Below are 19,997 nucleotides of genomic sequence, written 5' to 3'. Positions count from 1 at the left end.
ATATCCAGTAATATATAACTGATTTATTTTGATAATATTCTTTTTATGTCTGAAAATAACTGGCCGGTGTTTCCACTATCTTCACTTTTCATTTAACTCTGGGAAAAAACGTTATAAGCGTAATACCATATATGGTGTAACTGTTGTGTTAGTGCATGCACTTACGATGAATTATCATTCAGTTTAGATAATATGCCATAAATGGTCCTGTAAACATATGTTTGGTTGCTTAAATGAGAAGTGCAGCAGAAGTGTGTCTGAACCGACAGAGCAAAAAGAGGTGAAGGTGAGAGAGTTTGATGAAGTGATAACAACAAGTAAAGAAAGAAGGGTTAAGCTACACGACAAGAGGGTCCAGGAACACTTGGGAGGGGGGAAAGGAAGGAATGCGTCCGCCCAAATCACACCTCACACAAATAGACTGCTCTCCACTCTGTCAGAGCCAATTACTTGCACAAACAGCCACCCCGATGTGTGCCTGCGCGTATTTGTGTGTCTGCGTGTGGGCAGAAACCCTCGTCATTTCCCCTCTTGACAGTGTGCAAGGTGTTTATTGTACAATCGGCTACTGTACTTGTTACTCGTGCTGTCTCAGGTTTCACTTCTAAGCTTGTTTCTCATTTTCAAATGTTTATATCTCGATAGTGATGAGAACTGAGAAGTCACCAGTGCTTACCCAGTTTCCCGGCAAGCTCTGGGGCATGTTCAGAATCGCTGTGGGCTGGTCCTGCTCCATTTCTTGAACTGGAATCATCTGGTGAGGGAAAAAAAGAGACAGGAAGACAAGAGGTGGGATTTGAGGATTGAACCTAAATTAAAAAACAAAACAAAAAAAACCTGAAATTATTTGTTTTTAAAGTTACTATTTTAAACAGCCCACTTGTACAGCTTAAGTAAAATAAACATCTTTCTGAATGCAAAAGTGGCAGTTTTATTTTTTGTATCTGACTGCTGTTTTTACATGTTACAGCTGCACTAAAGGACCAGTGTTTCAATGTAAAATCAATTCAGTTCAATTGAATTAAAATGTACTTATATAGTCACCTCAGTTACCTCAAGGCGCTACATACTGTAAGGTAAAAGCCCTACAATAATATAGAGAAAACCCCAAAAAACAGAGAACCACCTATGAGCAAGCATTTGGCAACAGTGGGAAGGAAAAACTCCATTTTAACAGGAAGACGCCCTCAGCAAAACCAGTGTCAGGCAGGCAGCCATCTGCCATGACTGACTGGGGTGAGGGGGGACAGAACAAAAAACACACTATGAAAGAGGCACGATCTGATATCCTCGTGTTGGTGTTGATCCCAGATCATCATACTAAAGGTTGTTCCAGGATCAACATTGGATGTGACCAATCAGAATGTTGTGATGTCATACTTTTGCGACTTCGGGAAAAACCGGCGTAAAACAAAAAACTGTACTTAAGCTGCGAGAAACCGCCTTTGTCCGCCGATCAACGGACCCTAACCCTAACCCTTTAATAAACGCTAAGCAGAATTGATATTGTCCTTGCAACATTGGAATTTCATAAATGCACGAATGGGTTGGTGCGCAAAAGAATAACGTCACAATAATGTGATTGGTCACTTGCAATGTTGAACCTGGAACAACATTTTCATGATGATCTGGGAACAACACCAACACGACGATATCAGATCATCCATGAAAGAGAGTCGCAGATTAATAATAACTAAATCAAGATTATTTGCTCGATTCCTGCAAATTACAATCAGACGACTGTTTTATCTCCTAACAGCTGGAAGGAGAAACACAGAAGCATCATTGTTTTCACTCTAGATATGCAGGTTTTTAAGTGAGATCTCTGCAGCAATAAAAGTCGTAAAACAATCCTAGAAATGAAGGGCACGTAAATTCAAGTCAAATGTGTAAAAGCTTCTTGAGAGCCAAGCAATAGTAATTTCAGTCAAAGCAGTATATTTAGAGAACAATTATTTTACAGTATACTGTGAAGTCTGGCTTTCACAAACGTATTTTCCAGCCAGTGTTCTGCTCTCCACCGTGTAATTTTAAACTGCTCAGCCGTGAATCACCAACATATACTTGTTAAATCAGGAAACCAAATGATAAACAATATGATTCAGTAAGTTAGAGCATTTACCAGCAATGAAAGCCTTGACATTAATGCGACTCCCCTACCATGCTTACCCAAGGCCCTGCAGTTTTTAAACCCTGACTCACGTCTCTGAGAAACCATGGTCTTAAATTTGGTCCTTCAACTTTGTAGCAAAGGGAAAATTTCCCACTTGGTGAAAAATGAAATGGAGCAACCTTTTTTCTTCATACAATGTGTTCAATCACACACTACAGTATCACACTGCTTTAACGCTGGTGTATCAGGTTCCCTCTCTCTGCACGTCTTCCTCCAATGATTATCAAAAAGACACAAACATCTGTCTGAACCTTTATGCAAGGGAAAGCTTCAAGATAGAGTCATTGCATCCAAAAGGGGCCTTTAGAGGGGATGGCAGGGAGCTGGGAGGTCTGATACAGTCCAATATCAGGTCTGTCAGAATACATGTGGGGGTTGTACGTGGTTTGCTTGGCTTGAACCTGAAACTTCAACCAACACCTGATGCTGGTTATGAAAGGAATAGAAAAGGGAACCAAACAGCCTTGGACCACCTGCAGAACGTGTGTGTATGTGTGTGTGATGTTTATTGTGCATGCTGGTCTATACCATTTTTTGGGGATTTCAGAAGACCACCTGAAAGCTTAGAGTGTTTAATGCAGCGCCAAATGTCTTTAAAGCCTCACTTTTTGGATGATGGAACAACAAACACGTGAAATGCAAATACAAGACATGACCTGCATCTTCTGGGTTGGTATTAATAGTATACTGGGAGTCCACGTGGTGGGGCTCCTGTCTCTATGGGTGTGTGTGTGTGACATGAATTTCTCCACGGGTGTGTCAGTGCATGTGTAGATGTGTGTGTTCTAGCATTATTTAGCTAAATGGTAACTTGAGGTGCCGGTATTCCTGTCAAACCTCACTCCTCCTTCCCTCTTTCGGACTCCCCCTTCATCTCTCCCTCCTGCCACATGCACGGCTAGTTCTGAGAAAAGGCAGGGTGTTTGAAGCCGAGCGGCAAGGGGTCTAATCTAAAGGGGGAACGTGGTTTAGCACTCTTACCAGAAAGCAAACCCTCCCATCGCCTTGTAAATCTTACTTGGCAGATCTTCTGCAGACCCACTCACAGACGAAGGCTTTAAAAACCTTCAACTGTCCATCCACCACGGCCAAACAGAATATCCAAAGTACTTAAGTGACCATATATTTCTTTAAAAGCTACAAAAAATGAATGATTGTGTTGCATGAATAAAAGACTAGACTATTTAGACTCACAAAAAATTGTGGCTTGTCGGTGGCTTAGTCATTAAAACCTTGGAAATATTTATTACCTGTAATTCAAAACTGTGATGACATTTAAGATAAACTTGTTCTTCAGAGATGCGAAAAAAGGTCTAAATGTCTCCAATTCCTCAGCTCAACTTGACTCGACTGGTCATTTTCCATTGCAGATGAGTCCCAAGATGCCATTTGTACGTGACACAACCACAACACAGCAATGGAGGACACTGAGGCGATGGTATACTTGCTGCTAAACCCATAGTAAACGTCTGTATTTCGTCACTGGATCACAGTGTTGTCATTGCTGGGTTTCAAAAATAGCCGGTTTAATTCTTTCGAAGAACTCTCATGACTCATGCAGTCACTCTTTGGCCAATCAGTGGCATGCAGTTTGTTCACGTCACGTCACCTGGTACCAGGTTCTACTACTTAAACAAAGCTACTAGAAATACTTCTATAAATACAAGATGCTTGTAGACGGCTTCGACTGAGAGACTCTGACACAAAAGAACAAATCAAGACTCAACTGCACTAAATATTGTTGATGTTTTGAATGTGACTGAATGAGATTTTCAGTCTTCTTGCCCTTTAATGAGTAAAAATACATATTTCAGTGTGAAGTCTGCAATCTGTCAGCACGTTCAACAACCAGGCGTTCTGCCAGCGGAGCCAGTTTCATACCTTTCTTCAGCTCGGTTACACGAGTGCAGGGCTGCGGGGGCAGACTTAACGTTTTGCTGTTTGTTTCAAGTTGAACACACACATAGTCGAAAATATACCCTCCCTGCTTCAGCTGCTTTTAATAAACAAAATGCTTTCTTCTGATCTTGTTCCACCTTCTAATGTTCGGCCAGATACGTTGCCTGGTGCTGACAACAGCTAATACACACACACACACGGACACACACACATGAAGACCAGTGTGTAAGGACGGCCAACAATGAAATATTCAGAAACAGCAAAGATGAGGATGATGACGGTCTAGTGGTGAATAACAAAATGTTGGATATTGGCCAAACTAACTTCCTACTCATTGCATACAGATGCTTGTTCGTGATTCTTTGGTATCACCTTTGAATGCACCAAGTGTCCCTTTAGCATAATGTTTCCACTACTAGTGAGGTAAATGGTAGAAAAACAGGTTAAAAGGGGTCTAGAAAGTACAAAAAACTATGGTTAAAAACCACAATTAAACTAACGCTGCACAATTAAAACAAGATAAACAAGAAAAGGTTTGACTTTGGCCCTACCATCTGTTTTTGGGCCACATGTTTCTGGTCAGTGTCAAATTATAACATCATGTACATAATATCTTTGTGCTTGTCTCTGCTGTATCATTGTGAAGATTTATAGTCCTTGAAGAAGATGTGCAAGGACTTTTTTCTATGTGTCTGTACAGGCAGTGGATACAAATCCATATTTTCCACTGAAAGTATGCAGTTTGCTACTTGCTGTGAAGTGCCATAATTGTAAAAACATGTGCGCTTGTAGCTTCTGATGTGCAAATCCACAATGAGTATAAAATCTATGGTCGCGCTCCTTTAAATATTCCTGCCTGGCTCGGACCTGAACATTCACTCCTTCCTCTTTCTTGTGCTTTGCATCTCTTTTTCATTTTCCGCCTCTTTGCTTCTTTTTATTCATCTTTGTCTAAATCTACATCTACAGGGGGGAAATGGTTCAACAGCGTGCTACATTTCACACTTTAACCGGCCGCATACCCCTCTGAGAGTGTGTGTATTTGTATAACCTCTTCTTGTATTTGCTTTCATGTCTTTAGAGAAAAGGCAGCAATTGTACACGAGCACGCTCAGAAATATGACTCCCACAGTCCAGTGTGTGTATGTATCTACGAGTGTGTCCAGGGGGCAGTGTTTTCCTAAAGGGTCATGTCCTTCCACGTTTTAATAGAGAGACATTGGATATGTGGACAGAACCTCCGTGCGTGCATGCGATTAAGCTGATGTGTGTGCATGTCTGAGGGAGAGAAAAGGATGTTTCTAGGTCAGCCTCTGCTGACCGCTGGTTGTTGCAGCTTCAGGGCCAAAACCAGCAGTCCTGATGTGAGTTTGTGTGTCTGACAAACCCTGTAAACCACTGTTAGTCCTCTAAAATTGACCATCGTCATAGTTTCAGGCTTCATGCAGCCACAGCTTTCTTCACAAACTCGTTTGACTTCTTATTTCAGACAGGAGCTACCACAAGCAAAGGCATTTTACACAACACTGAAAGGACCATTGTTCAGTTAAACCTTCATCCAAGGAGGACTTAGTTTCACTTAAGCTCCCTTTAAATTAGGGCTGCCACAAACGATTATTTTGATAATCGACTAGTCACCGATTATTTTTGCGATTAGATCAGATCATGCATCCATTGGACGTAAAAGTACAGCTTACTGCACCAGCAGCATATGCTCTTATATAACTATCATTAGCTTACAGCTTGAAGTGTTTAAGGTGCTAACTAAAAATAAAGATGATAGTTTATTAAATTTTAATGAAATTTGCAGATTGTTTCGGTGAAGTTTAATAAACTCCTTGCTATCTAAAATATAACAGGACACCGGAGTATTTTCTCGAGCATCTCACACTTCTGATAATCAGCTGTCTGCTTGACGTTTATTCAGCTGTGTAAAAACTATAACTTTAATCTCAGCCAAGCCGATTTACTCAGGAACAAATAAAATACTAAAAAAAGCCAAACAATAACATTTTTAAGTTATCTAAGTGACTTATATATCATGTTTAACCTGAGTAGCGAAAGACGGCGGTGGGTTTCGCCGGGAGTCCGGTGTTCTCACGGCTCTAGTTAGCCAAGCCCCCGGCTAGCTATCGAGCTAGTGGGTAACAGACGTCTCCGAAAACGTCGGAGCGCTTTTGAAAATATGTGGTGTCCTGATAAACTGAGCAGATATTTGAGGTTTACGCAGCTACATTCTCGCCAGAAAATATGTTAAACGTTTATTTTGTGACCCAGAAAGAATAATAAGAGTAATATTAAAACTAACTAGCTGCCGCCATTGTTGGAAACTGAGCTGGGCTGCGCTATGAATTCTGGGACACAGCTTCTTCTTCTTCGGGGTTTAACGGCAGCTGGCATCCTTGTACATGCAGTGCTGCCCTCTTCTGTTTCAGTCCGTTATTACACTCTTAAATCCTACTACTTATTCCTGCGTCTTTTGTGATCTTACAAAGCTTCAAACGATGCGTCGACTATTAAATCAGTCGTCGACGATTTTGATAGTCGACGTAATCGTGACTAGTCGACTAATTGTGGCAGCCCTACTTTAAATATCGTAGATGGTTGTAGTTTTGACCAAAGCTGGATCTAAACCACAGTGCATGCTGTGCAAATGATCAGAAAGACCACAAAATAACCTTAAAACATTACACAGATTACATTTTCACTTTAAAGAAGAAGCTAAATCAACAGTAAATATTAACTGTTTACCTTGAAATAATATTTAATATTTGTAGCTTTCAATCATATTATAAAGATTTGAACATATTATTGAATTAGATATAGATATTATTCTTTTCAACAGATGTAGTTTGACAAGCTAAAACTCTGTTTTCAGTCAGACTTTATTCATTTTATTAAGAAAACCTGTCTCTCTATTCTGTATGTGATGGCTGTACAAAAACACCATTCCCCAATCCCCTGAGTTAATAATAGCACAGCTTTACTGAAAGACCAGTTCTCTGTCATAACTTCCTTTGATTTACTTTTTTCGCGCATGCTTTGTTGTTTGGCAGTAGACTGGCGACCAGTTCAGGGTGTACCCTGGAAAAGGCTCCAGCTCCCCAGGAACGCTGAACTGAATCGGCAGAAGAAAATAGATGGAAGGAATTTGTTATGTTCTCAATGACTGATTACTTTCGCTTCTACCTGGTGTTCATTATTATGAACCTGCAGTCAAGACCGCAGTGCCTAGAAATCTGGATGAGTGAAAAAGGATGGCACCTGTGCACATTCTGACCTTCAACTAGGCCGAGCAGGGCACCTATTTATTATTTATGTGACTGATTTAATCTAATAATGGCCACAAGATGGGCTGACGGCATTTAAAGTGGACAGTACTACAATAATATTTAAAAAAGAAACCTGGGTAAGAGGGTGAAATTGCAGTCTAAAAACAGAACTGAATGTTTGACAATGTTAAATCCCAATTTTTCAGTACAGTTGTGTTAGCATACATCGTCCTCCAAACCCATCTTTTATAAGAGCCAGCAGAATAAACAACATTTGTCCTTCGGCAGTTGTTTGGCCTGTCAGGGCTCTGACCCTCTACCTAAACACACACTATCATTATAATTCAATCAGTTCAACGAGACTCTGGAAACAATGAAACCACATGTTTCAGGTTTCTGTCTTTTGTTATAAGCCTACTATTGTGAGAGATGGAATAACACCAAAGGTTACACACATTTTTGAAACGTAAATGGCAAAGAGAGAAACATCCAAAACTTTTTTACATCCGTCTGTTTCTTTCTTACAAAGTATTACACCATAGCATCTCGAGCCTACGTTCCAAACATACTTTTCTCTCCAGCAACATTGTTTTTCAGAATATTTATGCATAGTCTGTTGCAACTCTACACCAAAGTGATTATAATAAATTGTTAGATACACACTGTAGCTCTAGATAAATATAGGACTGTGGACAGATTCTGCAGGCTTGTGTTTAATATGTAAATAGCAGCTCATGTAATCCTCTAAGTGTGTGGGAACAAACAAAAGCCTCATCAAACACATGGCTATAAATCTGAAAGTGCCAAAAAAAATAAAATAATGAAAAGCCTGAGTTTAGGTCTATAACACACAGCACCTAAGAGCAGCGTTGATATTTTGACAAAACATTTCTTCTTATAGTCCTCTTTCATTTTTGTGTGGCTCATTGAAAACTGTGCAAACTTGACTCTTTGAACTCCACGACCCATATCTGCAAAAATGTAACAAAATGCCAGTAACTGCCTGCACCGAGCGACTAATGTTTTTCAGTCTAGTATTTCCCCGGTCAGTTATTTACTTGGTGTTTAAGTATAATAATGTTTAGAGTTGACTGAGAGTCGATCAGCACACACATCTGATCAAACGTGAAGAAAATAGACAAAACAATAAACTGAATTCAGTGTAATTGCAGATAATCTGATGACATTTGTTTTCTCCAAATCAGATTTTTCCGGTTTAAAAGTTTAAAGATGAAGCGATAATAAAATAATGATCAGATCTTATCCAGCAAGTTTTAACTAAACTTTGTTACCTTTCCATCAACTTTTCTGTTCTGTCTTTTTCTCTCCTTTAGCTCGCTTGCCCAAAACCCATTTTGCACAACACGTTTGCACAACTAAGATTTGCCCCCTGATGCATGGTGTATATGTAAAAGCAGTCACTTTATGTATGCATCAAGCTGTCATGTTCTCCAGAGAAAACAGTAAGTGTGCACATGTGTAGTTCATTCCAAAATGCACACACACACACAGACGCAGATTTCCACTACTGGCTGTGCAGATGCTGTGTAGCTTATGGAAATGATTACAACTTGTGCTGCTTTGTCCTCTATTAACAGCATGGGAGTGAGAGACAGTGAAAGGGAGTGCGACACAGAGAGAGAGAGCAAACGAGACGGGATATGAGTGACTTTCTGAATAGGTCAGGAGGCAGCAGGAGAGAAAGATGAAAAGAGAGTTGGAGAGAAAAAGGCAACAGTATGGAGAGAGATTTATTAGCTGTATCCACAGGGCAGACACTCATACACTGCAGTTAACTTCTGCTCCGTGTGAGGAGCAACACTGGCTTAAATGACATATTAACTGCTTGTAAGCTCAGACTACTTAGTGGCCAGTGATCACGCTGGTGACGTGTGCTAGAGGTGAAGACATTTTCCATCATGCATTAAAGCACTAATTCACGCACGCACACATAAACGCACACGCACACACGCATAACTAATTTTTGAGCTGAAAAAAATCCTTTTATGCTCGTAAGAAAAACATCTTTTGCTCTGAAACGTTTCAGGAACATTTGATCTCATTACCCCTCAAATGCAGACACACGCAGACATGCGCACACCAACACCTGATGGAGTTTCTCTTCCAGCGAACCCCGTTCACTTGTCCAACCCTTTCCACTGGCCCCCGTGCACCAGTTTTTTGTTTTTTTACGAGAGCAACTTTACGATGCTGTTTACAAATGTGACTACACGATGTGCCACCCCGGACTCTGAAATATGATGAACACACATCAATGTTCGGGAGGGAAATTGATTCCAGCTTTCTGACCTCTTTGGTGTGAACAAATCCAACAGAAACACGCACACAACTAATTCACGAGGCGATCTAAATATGGGGTTGATTACCTAGCATTCCTTAGCAGCATGTGTTTTAAAATAAAGGAAAATCTGAGGCGGCTCAGGGTGCATGTGTGTGAGGATAAAGGTGGGGTGACATCCAGGAAATCTTTAATTCTGATTTTGTATTTTAAAGCAACGTAATGACTCTGTTTGACCTGAATGCAATGCAACTTTTTAAAGCTGGATGAATTTGAAAAGAGGTGCATATGGCAGATCATTTTGGAAACCAGCAGCAGCTACTTTTCAGTTTTTCCAAACTCAGTAAGCTCCAAAAACATTTTCCTCATTTATCCATATCAGTTCATAAGTTTTAGTGGAACAAAAATTAGCAACATTTACCTCACTATTCAGCTATGCTGCACCAACAGATGCAGCTAAGCCAGCTTTTAACACAGAACTGTCTGTGGGGTTGAAATAGAGTCACCAAAGGCATATTTTAGTTAGCTATTAAGCAAAATACGTCAGACAAAAAAACCTTTTTTATTATATATTACATCCAGTTTCAAATGAAACTGGGGGAAGCATTTTTTAAATACTTTAGTGGGCCTCGGAAATTGGAGATAAAGTAAGAACAATAATAACTTTATTTGCATAGCATGTTTCAAAGTTCCAAAGTGCTTTACAGTTCAAATAAAAACCACACACTGAAGATAAGTGAACTTGCTCAAACATACAGACACGTAATCAGCCATACCGGCAGGCATTCATTCCAAATTACACGCATACATGCAAATGGTTGCAAACTATGGCCAAAAACGAAGGGGAAGGAAAGGTTAACCTACAGAAATGAGTTTTCAGCAGTCGTTTACAGCAAATAACAGGGTCGGCCGGCCTGATTGACCGAGACAGGCTGTTCGGAGAGGCTGGCTGCATTAATAAGGTCTTAGAAAACGTAAAAAACAATGTTTACAAAAAAACCAAAGCCTTGTAAAGTTAACTGACTGGCCAGTTGCACAGTTCTGCACATATTCTGCTCATATGAAGGCGGAACATCCAAGGACTATTACCAAGTATACCATTGATGAACCAAAGGAACACAATGAAATAAAGGAGTTTTACCACTAAGTGTTTTTACCATCGAGGCTTTCAGAAGACTAAATAAACCCAACCGAGAGACTGAATGCCAAAAAAACGTCAAATAAACTCACAGGGAAAGCTCCCTGATCACCAGAATGAAAACGCTGACTGCTCAGAGCTGTGTGATTTTCTCCAGCAGCATTATTCCTGCTTTCATAACCTTGTTCACAGCTGTGTAGATTCTGCCTACCGTTGCAGCAAAAACCAAATGTGTGTAGTCTTATGGCTGATTGGAGATGTTGAACATTTCGGGCTTATCTAACCCATAATCCCCTGCTCTCCACCTTCTCTCTCTGTATTCTCTCCTCGCTGAAGTAAATACTTACACAGTGTGTAAGTTTCTGCTGTTGAGTCAAACAGAACTCTTTTGAATGAGCAGACTAAACAAAAACATTTTAAGGGGAAGCCTGTCGTATGCCAGCATCACATTAGAAACACAGCATGAGGACTACAGAGCAAAGGTGCGTGCATCAATGAATGTGGTTAAGTGAGTATGTCTAACTCTGAGCAGGGCTCTGTAGTTCCTGAAACTGAGCGGCCCACAGTTTGATCTTGTGCCATGAATGGGCTCTACACACTAATTACAGCCACCTGTATGTGTGTGTGTGTGTGTGTAAGGTATGAGTAGATGCATGAGAGAGGAGGGTGACTGTATGGTCATGAATAAAGGCAACCTGCTGTTTCCACTCTGTCTACACACACACGCACACATTTGTAGGAAAAAACTATCATAGCATCATGCGTTGAGGAGGTAGAGGTGCTGCTTTCCACTGTTGGGTTAACCATCTGTGTGTGTGTGTGTGTGTGTGTGTCTGGTTTATGTCAGATCTGTTACACTCACCTGAGGCTTGGCTGTATTTCATAACCGCGCAGTGGCATGTCTGAGTCTGTATGTCCAACTGTCAGTCACTCAGTAAGGTCAAGAAGAAACCAGAAAATATTCTAAAACTAATCATACGAAAAACCCAGATTTTCTGGCTACAAAGAGCGGAGTTTGACAGATTGGGAACACTCCATAAATCCACATAATATACATTTTCTTGAACTTTTTTAACAAAAACCGATGATTTTCTTTGCTGATCTTTTAATCAAGTGCAAGTGGGCATACATGCTTTAACAGTGCAAGGAATACAGTCAGAGTACTATCTCATTAGTAACACTTGGGTAGAAAGCGACAAAAAGCTTTCCTACTACAGTGACCTTGTGGCAATAGTTCAAATTTCTTTGCTTCAGATAGTCGAATATAGGATACACTTGCTAAGAACCAGCCTGCTACAAATAACCAATCATCTCTTGTTGAATAAATTAAGTAGGGCTGCCACGATTAGTCGACTAGTCATGATTACGTCGACTATCAAAATCGTCGACGACTGATTTAATAGTCGACGCGTCGTTTGAAGCTTTGTAAGATCATAAAAGACGCAGGAATAAGTAGTAGGATTTAAGAGTGTAATAACGGACTGAAACAGAAGATGGCAGCACTGCATGTACAAGGATGCCAGCTGCCGTTAAACCCCGAAGAAGAAGAAGCTGTGTCCCAGAATTCATAGCGCAGCCCAGCTCAGTTTCCAACAATGGCGGCAGCTAGTTAGTTTTAATATTACTCTTATTATTCTTTCTGGGTCACAAAATAAACGTTTAACATATTTTCTGGCGAGAATGTAGCTGTGTAAACCTCAAATATCTGCTCAGTTTATCAAGACGCCACATATTTTCAAAAGCGCTCCGACGTTTTCGGAGACGTCTGTTACCCACTAGCTCGATAGCTAGCCGGGGGCTAGGCTCACTAGAGCCACACCGGACTCCGGCAAATCGTTTTCAAACCCACCGCCGTCTTTCGCTACTCAGGTTAAATATAGGGGTGGGTTTTTATAATCGATTTATCGATTAAAATCGATTCTGGCTTGGATAACGTAAAATCGATTCATTAAAATCCTGAATCGATTTTTTAATATAAATTTATTTTGCCCGAAATGCCAGAATCTCAGGTGAAATCTCACAAAATTTCAACAACCACCAAACAGCTAAGACAGTAAATGAGAGCAGGAACACGGATTCTGCACAAAGAGTAAACACACAGCGCAACCCGCAGATCAGAATCAGTTAGATGTGGCCTTTGTGTTCACGCCCTTTATGCGCTGATTCTAAAGCTGTTAGTTTGATGTCTCTCCAAACAATATTGACCGAACCAGCAGCAAAAGAAGATCCAAACTATGCCTCACATAAACATCGTCATGTATTCAGTCTTACTTTTAATGTTTTGCTTCGACCACGATGCACAGCTCTCTCTTGCGTGCTCTCTCGCTCTCTCTCTCGCGCTCTCTCTCTCCCTCTCTCGCGCTCTCTCTCTCCCTCTCTCGCGCTCTCTCTCTCTGTACTGTTTTCTGCATTATTTGCTTGCTTGTTACGCACAAGTCTACCGTTGTTTACAGCGCTGTCGGCCGACGTTTTTTTTTCGTTTCATATACTTCTGAAAAGAAAACCTAATTTCTGCCGTTCAATACTGAACAAATTTAAACTTTTTAAAATTATGCAAAACGCTTAGCCGTGTCTCTAATAAAACCGCTGTAACTTCAGAGGTAATGTTCATGTGTTGATTAATGGTTTTCTTTCGTTTTTGATGTACTGCAGAATATTTTTATAAAATCCCAGGCCAGAAAAATCACCTTCATGTTTTTCTGTGTTTTATCCTCAGCTACTTTGACACAAAGGCATCTGCTGTGATGCTCACACCTTTGATAAAGTCTTGCTTGTGTCAGCTTCCTTTTTATAGATACAAAAATATGTAAATGTACTGATCTGAATTATAATATTTCTGACTGTCAAAATTTCCCAGATTCAAATCGAATTAAATCGAATCGTGGATCGAATCGATTCGGGACCTTGTGAATCGGAATTGAATCGATTCTAGAAATCAGTGACGATACCCAGCCCTAGTTAAATATATATAAGTCACTTAGATAACTTCAAAATGTTATTGTTTGGCTTTTTTTAGTATTTTATTTGTTCCTGAGTAAATCGGTTAGGCTGAGATTAAAGTTATAGTTTTTACACAGCTGAATAAACATCAAGCAGACAGCTGATTATCAGAAGTGTGAGATGCTGGAGAATTTACTCCGGTGTCCTGTTATATTTTAGATAGCAAGGAGTTTATTAAACTTCACCGAAACAATCTGCAAATTTCAATAAAATTTAATAAACTATCATCTTGTCTTTATTTTTAGTTAGCACATACCTTAAACACTTAAAGCTGTAAGCTAATGATAGTTATATAAGAGCAGATGCTGCTGCTGCAATAAGCTGTAGGTTTTAGGTCAAAATGGATGATGATCTGATTAGTCGACTAATCGCAAAAATAATCGGTGACTAGTCGACTATCAAAATAATCGTTTGTGGCAGCCCTAAATTTAAGTTTTGAAACTATGTAAAAATGCAAAAAAATTAAATGGATTCAATAATGGAACATGCGGCTCTGGTCTACAACTTACAAAAGTAATTTCTAGTAATTTCAAATACGCAAAATTAATTTTTAACAAAAATAATATAATTTCAAAGGCAGTGGAAATCATCGTCTGATGTTTTGTCTCTACCTTTTTCTTCATAAAAAGAACATACTTACACTTCTGTTCAGAAACCTTCAGCTTTCTAAATGTCTTTTCACGTCTACACTGAAAACACACGTAATAAAACGCTTATAAAACAAAAGTTAAAAATCTGCTTAGTTGTTCTTTGTGTCAGTAACTTGGCCCAAATGTTCTTTACACAACACTTTTGTAAAAACTAACGCAGCATGTTACTTAACTACCTCCTGGAAAAAGTCATTCATTACTTTCATGTTGCTCAGTGACATGAATGGAAGAAAAAAACACACTTTTTCTTTTTAACCAACCAGCATGCAGATAACTGAAGAACCTTTGCAACACAAGTAACAACATAACTGTAATGTGATTACTGCATTATTAAAGTAACTTGTTACATTACTGCATTACTTAAAAATGGAATGCAATTACACTAATGCATACTTTAATCATTTGTTACACCCAACAGTGGTTGCTATAAACTAAACTGCTGTGGTGCTCGTGTGTTTTGCCCCTCAAAGCACCCCCCTCCCCCCTTTTCATTTTCTTGAAAGCACAACCTGCTTGGATTAAGTTCTGACAGCATGTGTAGCTACGAGTGTTGAATAACAACAACAAAAAACCCATTGAGAACAGAAAAGCCCTTAAAATTCCCAGTTCCTATGCACCAAATCCTCAATTAGCTGATGCTTCCAGGTAACTAATTTAAGCCAGAGAGTTGGGTTTGGGCTAAAAGTGCTTGGCAATAAAAAATTGTTCCAGGAAGTAAATCCTACCACCCCATAGGCTCGCAACAGCTACAGACTTCTCAGCACTGCAACTTTTAGAGATCCACTGTACAGCTGTAGTATACTGTAGTGTTCCCTTTGTTCTCTATCTAACAAATCCTTTTCTAAATTAATTCATATTAAGTTTATAAGCTACAAGTCAGTGCTCTTGTCCACACTGTGTCTGAAGAATAAAGCAGGACTATAAACTCAAATTTCTCCTCATCACATGCGTTTACCACAGTGTCATTATGTATGTAATAAATACTATACTTGAAACACTAGTGAGCAGTGAATTTATATTTTTCATAATCAATGAAAGTTGTTAAGATACACATTTTCTCCTCTGTAAAACGGAGCGCACTCGTGCTGCCAAAGTTCAAGTTTAATGGAAAATTATTGTATGTTTAAAAGCACGAGATGTAGGGCTGCGCTATATCATACCGTTCACGGTAATACTGGTGTAATTTTGGGCAACGATAGGAAAATTAAATATCGCGATAGAATATGGGTAAAACGCGCATGCGCAGTGCCTTTGTTTACATACGCACATGGCGGTGACGCAGAATGAGAAGAGCGAAAGTGGATCGTTAAATGAAACAGATGAACCATAACTGGTTTGTAAAAATGCTGCAACTTCAGTGGTGTGGAACTGGTTTAGCTTTCGTCCGTCAGATACACAACAAAGCACTATTTTTGGTAGCGCATGCTAGCGGGCCGTCGTTATTACCGTGTTGTTTGGAAAATACGGCACACTTAAAATCAATCCTTTGATTTTTCTGAAACTCGACAGTGATACTAATAATAAAAAGTAGCTGAAGGTCTGTGTCATAGTTCAAATTACTTCCAAATGCAACTGCTATAGAAAACTAAATGGACTGTATCGGTATTATGGTTGCATACATATTAAGACTAATAATGACTGGTTAATTGGTTCCAAATCAGCTTTTCAGCAAAGTTATTACATTGTTCTTGACAGTCCATTTAAATTATCACAGCGTTATAAACATCTTACGCGTTCCATGTTTTTTTAGGTGAATTCTTTTCTGTAGTTAGTGTAGTGCTAACCAAGATATCCACGATATCTAAGGGGTGTATGTCTACATATAAATATATCTATATATATATAGTTAAATTATCTCTCAGTTGGCTTACCGGTGTACGATTAATAAACCTACCTACACGTTAAACCTATAGAATACAGTAAGGCAGAATAGTTTTATCCATATAGTGTACTGAATGTATTGAGACTTAATATACCAACATAATAATACACAATTGAGGGCTTCTACCTGTTTTCCTATTGCTGAGCCCGGCCCTAACTAAAAGGAATGGGATTTTTCCATCTGGGATCGATAGCAATTTTATTTCCTCCTCATTTCTGCTACAATGAGTCAGTAGTTGCAAAAAGAGTCACCAGAATGTGCCAGAAGAATATACGGTAATGAGAGTTCAGTGATATCTCTTCCAGCTGACAAAGCACAAATCCTGTCTTATTCAATCACCATTTGATATTATTTAAATACACAATATGTGATTAGCATGCTAGGTTTTTATGGAGTGTTAATAGGTGCAGATCCGTTTTGCAGCAGTTGTTTATATGTATGGTATATTTTCAGAAACTGTGACCCTTGGCGGTCAGACTTAATACAACAATGAGGCCTCGGTTTAGTCATGAAAAACCAACAATGAGGAATACATGAAGTATCTTGAGGTCCTCCAACCCCGAACATGGACTATGTCAGAGCGTAAAATATCAACAGGGTGGTGAAATAACATACAGGCACAAGTGGTTCCACACTCGCTCGTAAACATCACACAGCAATGGGATTTATGAGTTCTGAAAACATACAGTAAAGGATCAAGTTTTCAATTTTTACTTTGTGTGTTGGTTAATGTGAAGTACGTGGGTGTGTGTCTGTGCAGCACAAGCATCTGGCTAGGTTTATTTAGTTTTTTAAAGCCTCAGTATGAAAGTAAAGTATTTAATTTGTTGTTCTTACTTTTCCTTTTCATCCTTTTTTCCATCTGTGTGTTACTGTGATGGTATATAAATCTTTGCATGTGCGCTTATTCGTGTAGCTGTTTTACATCACTGTTCACACGTCGCTGAAAGAGGAGCAGGGTCAAGCACTGAACACAAACGGAGATTAGCCAAAAATGGAGACGATACGGACGCCATGCAGGAATCTGGCAAACATACAGCTGCAGTGAAAAGCTTTAGCCATGATGGAGGCAATCCAGACAAGGTCAGAAATGATTCAGTGGAATTACTGAATTACTTCACGTTCGCTGCTCAGAGGGGATGACGGAGGGCCTCTGAGATAACAAAAGTGGAAACCAAGTGTGTAAATGTACTATATAGATGGGTTAAACAATATTTAACATGCACGTGAAAGGCTGCACATATGCATTGCTGTAAATGAACTGGAGCGACAAGTTTCAGCAAAAACACAGCACTAAAGAATGTGGTAGTAACAATAACAGCATTCAAACTCGAAACATTTGTGACTAAAACACTATTTGTCAATGATCTGGACAACGTGCATGACTTATTTTCCCACACACCTGTCCACCAGGTGTGCTTTACATAAGCGTTAAGTCTGACTAGTTATTGTGACTTCACCAACAAACAAAAAACAAACAAACCAAAAAAAAATAAAAAATAATTACAAAAAAAACTATTTGAAAAACTTGTTTGAGACATTGCTTTACAAATATACTGCAGACCAAGGTTATTATTGTTAACGAAAACTAGAAGTGAAAAAACATTTTCGTTAACGGAAATAAAAATAAAAATAAAAACAAAAAAAGGAACAACAACACCACCAACACCAACACCAACAAACAAAAAACAAACAAACCAAAAAAACCCAATCAATTACATTAAAAAACTATTTGAAAAACTTGTTTAAAACATTGCTTTACAAATATACTGCAGACCGATAACTTAGACACCGAGGTTATTATCGTTAACGAAAACTAACGAAATAACGAAAACTAGAAGTGAAAAAACATTTTCGTTAACGGAAATAAAAATAAAAACAAAAAAAAGGAAAACTAACTAAAACTGGAATGAGTGTTCACAAAACTAACTAAAATTAACTGAATTTATAGCAAAGATGTGTTTAGTTTTCATTGATGTGTGCGTGTCATACAATAGTCAAGGGTGAAAATGAAGTTTAGTTTACAGATTTTTTTCCTGCTGTGTCTCATTATGCCAGCAGGTGGCAGTATGTTAGTCGAGTAGTCTTTGTTGCTGCTCCGTCCACGCGCAGAATCATGTCAGGAAAAGTCGGGAGAAAGCGCCAGAGTCCAATTTGGGATTACTTTGAATATGACTGTGTTTTGGATAAAGCAAGTGTCTTGTAGTGGAAAGAGACAAATTATGAGGGACATTTCTAAAGGGAAAAAAATCCCACAAACCTTAAAGTGCACTTGAAAAGCTCACACAAGAAGCTAACCTAGCTTACCTAAAACAGAAGCTAACCCCAGGCAAGGCAGCGTGATGCATCCCGAGACAACAGGACGGGGATATCTACACAACTGTGTGAGTCAATTACCTTCAAAAAGTTTATCAATTCACTTGAACCAAAATTACGAACACCCGGTGCTGCGAGAGTTAATAGTCTCATTGGGGCCAAGATATACATTTTATAGTTGCCTGGTATCAATGGTTGTTCATCTGCCTTTATTTATTTATTTATTTATTTAAAGAACCCATAGGTGGGAATGTGAGTTGTCTGTCTCTGCGTGTTAGCCCTGCGACAGACAGGCGACCTGTCCAGGGTGCAGTATGGTAGCTGGAATAGCAACATACCCAAGGATGAACAGAATGACTGATATGATGAAACTGGGATTTTGTTACACTTAATTATTGCAAACACAACTAAAACTATAACTAGTAAACTGAAACTAAGGATTTTCAAAAAAATAAAAACTAAACTAAACTAGCAAACAATTGGTAAAAACTAATTAAAACTGATATAAAATAGAAAATCTGAAGTCAAAACTAAATAAAAATAAAAACGAATGAAAATTGCAAAACTATTAAAACCCTGCTGCAGACCGATAACTTAAATAGACACTGAGGTATATGATCTGATAGGATGCAGAAAATGCACCGGCTCTTAATGTTGCACCAAGTCAGATATATTTAGTAATTTGCTCCAGCCTCAAATCATCCTGGCTCGTAAAACAACTGTCATCTTCCAAAAATAGATGATGTCCCCATCGATAAATTATTGCTTCCTCGCCGAGTGACGAACCTGCTGCTCAGCAGGGGGCAGAAACGCTGCAGCAGTTCCTTAAGGATGCGAAAACAGCAACAATGTGCTTGTGTCAGTGTTAAACGACTGTTATGCGTTAAAAAGCAAAAGAATAAATCTGGCTGCAAATGAAACATTTAATAAAGTTAAATGTATGTCCTACAAATGATTGTTTCTGTACCGACGGGTTTGTATTTATGCATAAAATTACCTGAGTGTGCTGAACTTGTAATTACTGCATCTGCCTTGATTCATGTGTGTGTGGGTGCCTATAAGCATACGTGCGCTCTTTTATGTCCCCGTGTGGACAGCATTTGTACCTGGTTGTGTACGCTTTTGAGACCGTGTGTCCGTCCAGCTGCTGCGCGTGTAACCCTAGTAAACTTCAAGGCAGTGCTCTGCTCTGCAGAATTAACGAATCTCTCACATCCATCGCCACGTGCCGCCTTTGAAACAGACACCGACGGCCTCGGCTCAGCACTTTGAACTCTCAATCATTCTCTCGCTCGCCCACCCTGCTCTGCCCTGTATCAAATTATATTCTAGTCAAATATCTGCTCATTAGCAAAGGTTTTGTCCCCA

General features: G+C 39.3%; 1 protein-coding gene across 2 annotated transcripts in view; it reads right to left on the bottom strand.

Moving 5' to 3' along the window:
• The window catches only part of fgfrl1a (fibroblast growth factor receptor like 1a), a 76,365-nt gene that overhangs the window by 11,210 nt on the left and 45,158 nt on the right, over positions 1-19,997 (bottom strand). For both annotated transcript variants that reach the window (XM_006804530.3, XM_035913756.2), the window contains exon 4: positions 677-754. In XM_006804530.3, coding sequence (XP_006804593.1) covers positions 677-754 — 78 coding nt within the window. The remainder of the gene's footprint in view (positions 1-676; positions 755-19,997) is intronic.

Source organism: Neolamprologus brichardi, chromosome 2 (assembly GCF_056152115.1).
Source record: "Neolamprologus brichardi isolate AB-2024 chromosome 2, ASM5615211v1, whole genome shotgun sequence".
Classification (NCBI taxonomy): Eukaryota; Metazoa; Chordata; class Actinopteri; order Cichliformes; family Cichlidae; genus Neolamprologus; species Neolamprologus brichardi.
The sequence above is the reverse complement of the archived record's forward strand: the minus strand, read 5'-3'. Positions and strand labels throughout refer to the sequence as shown.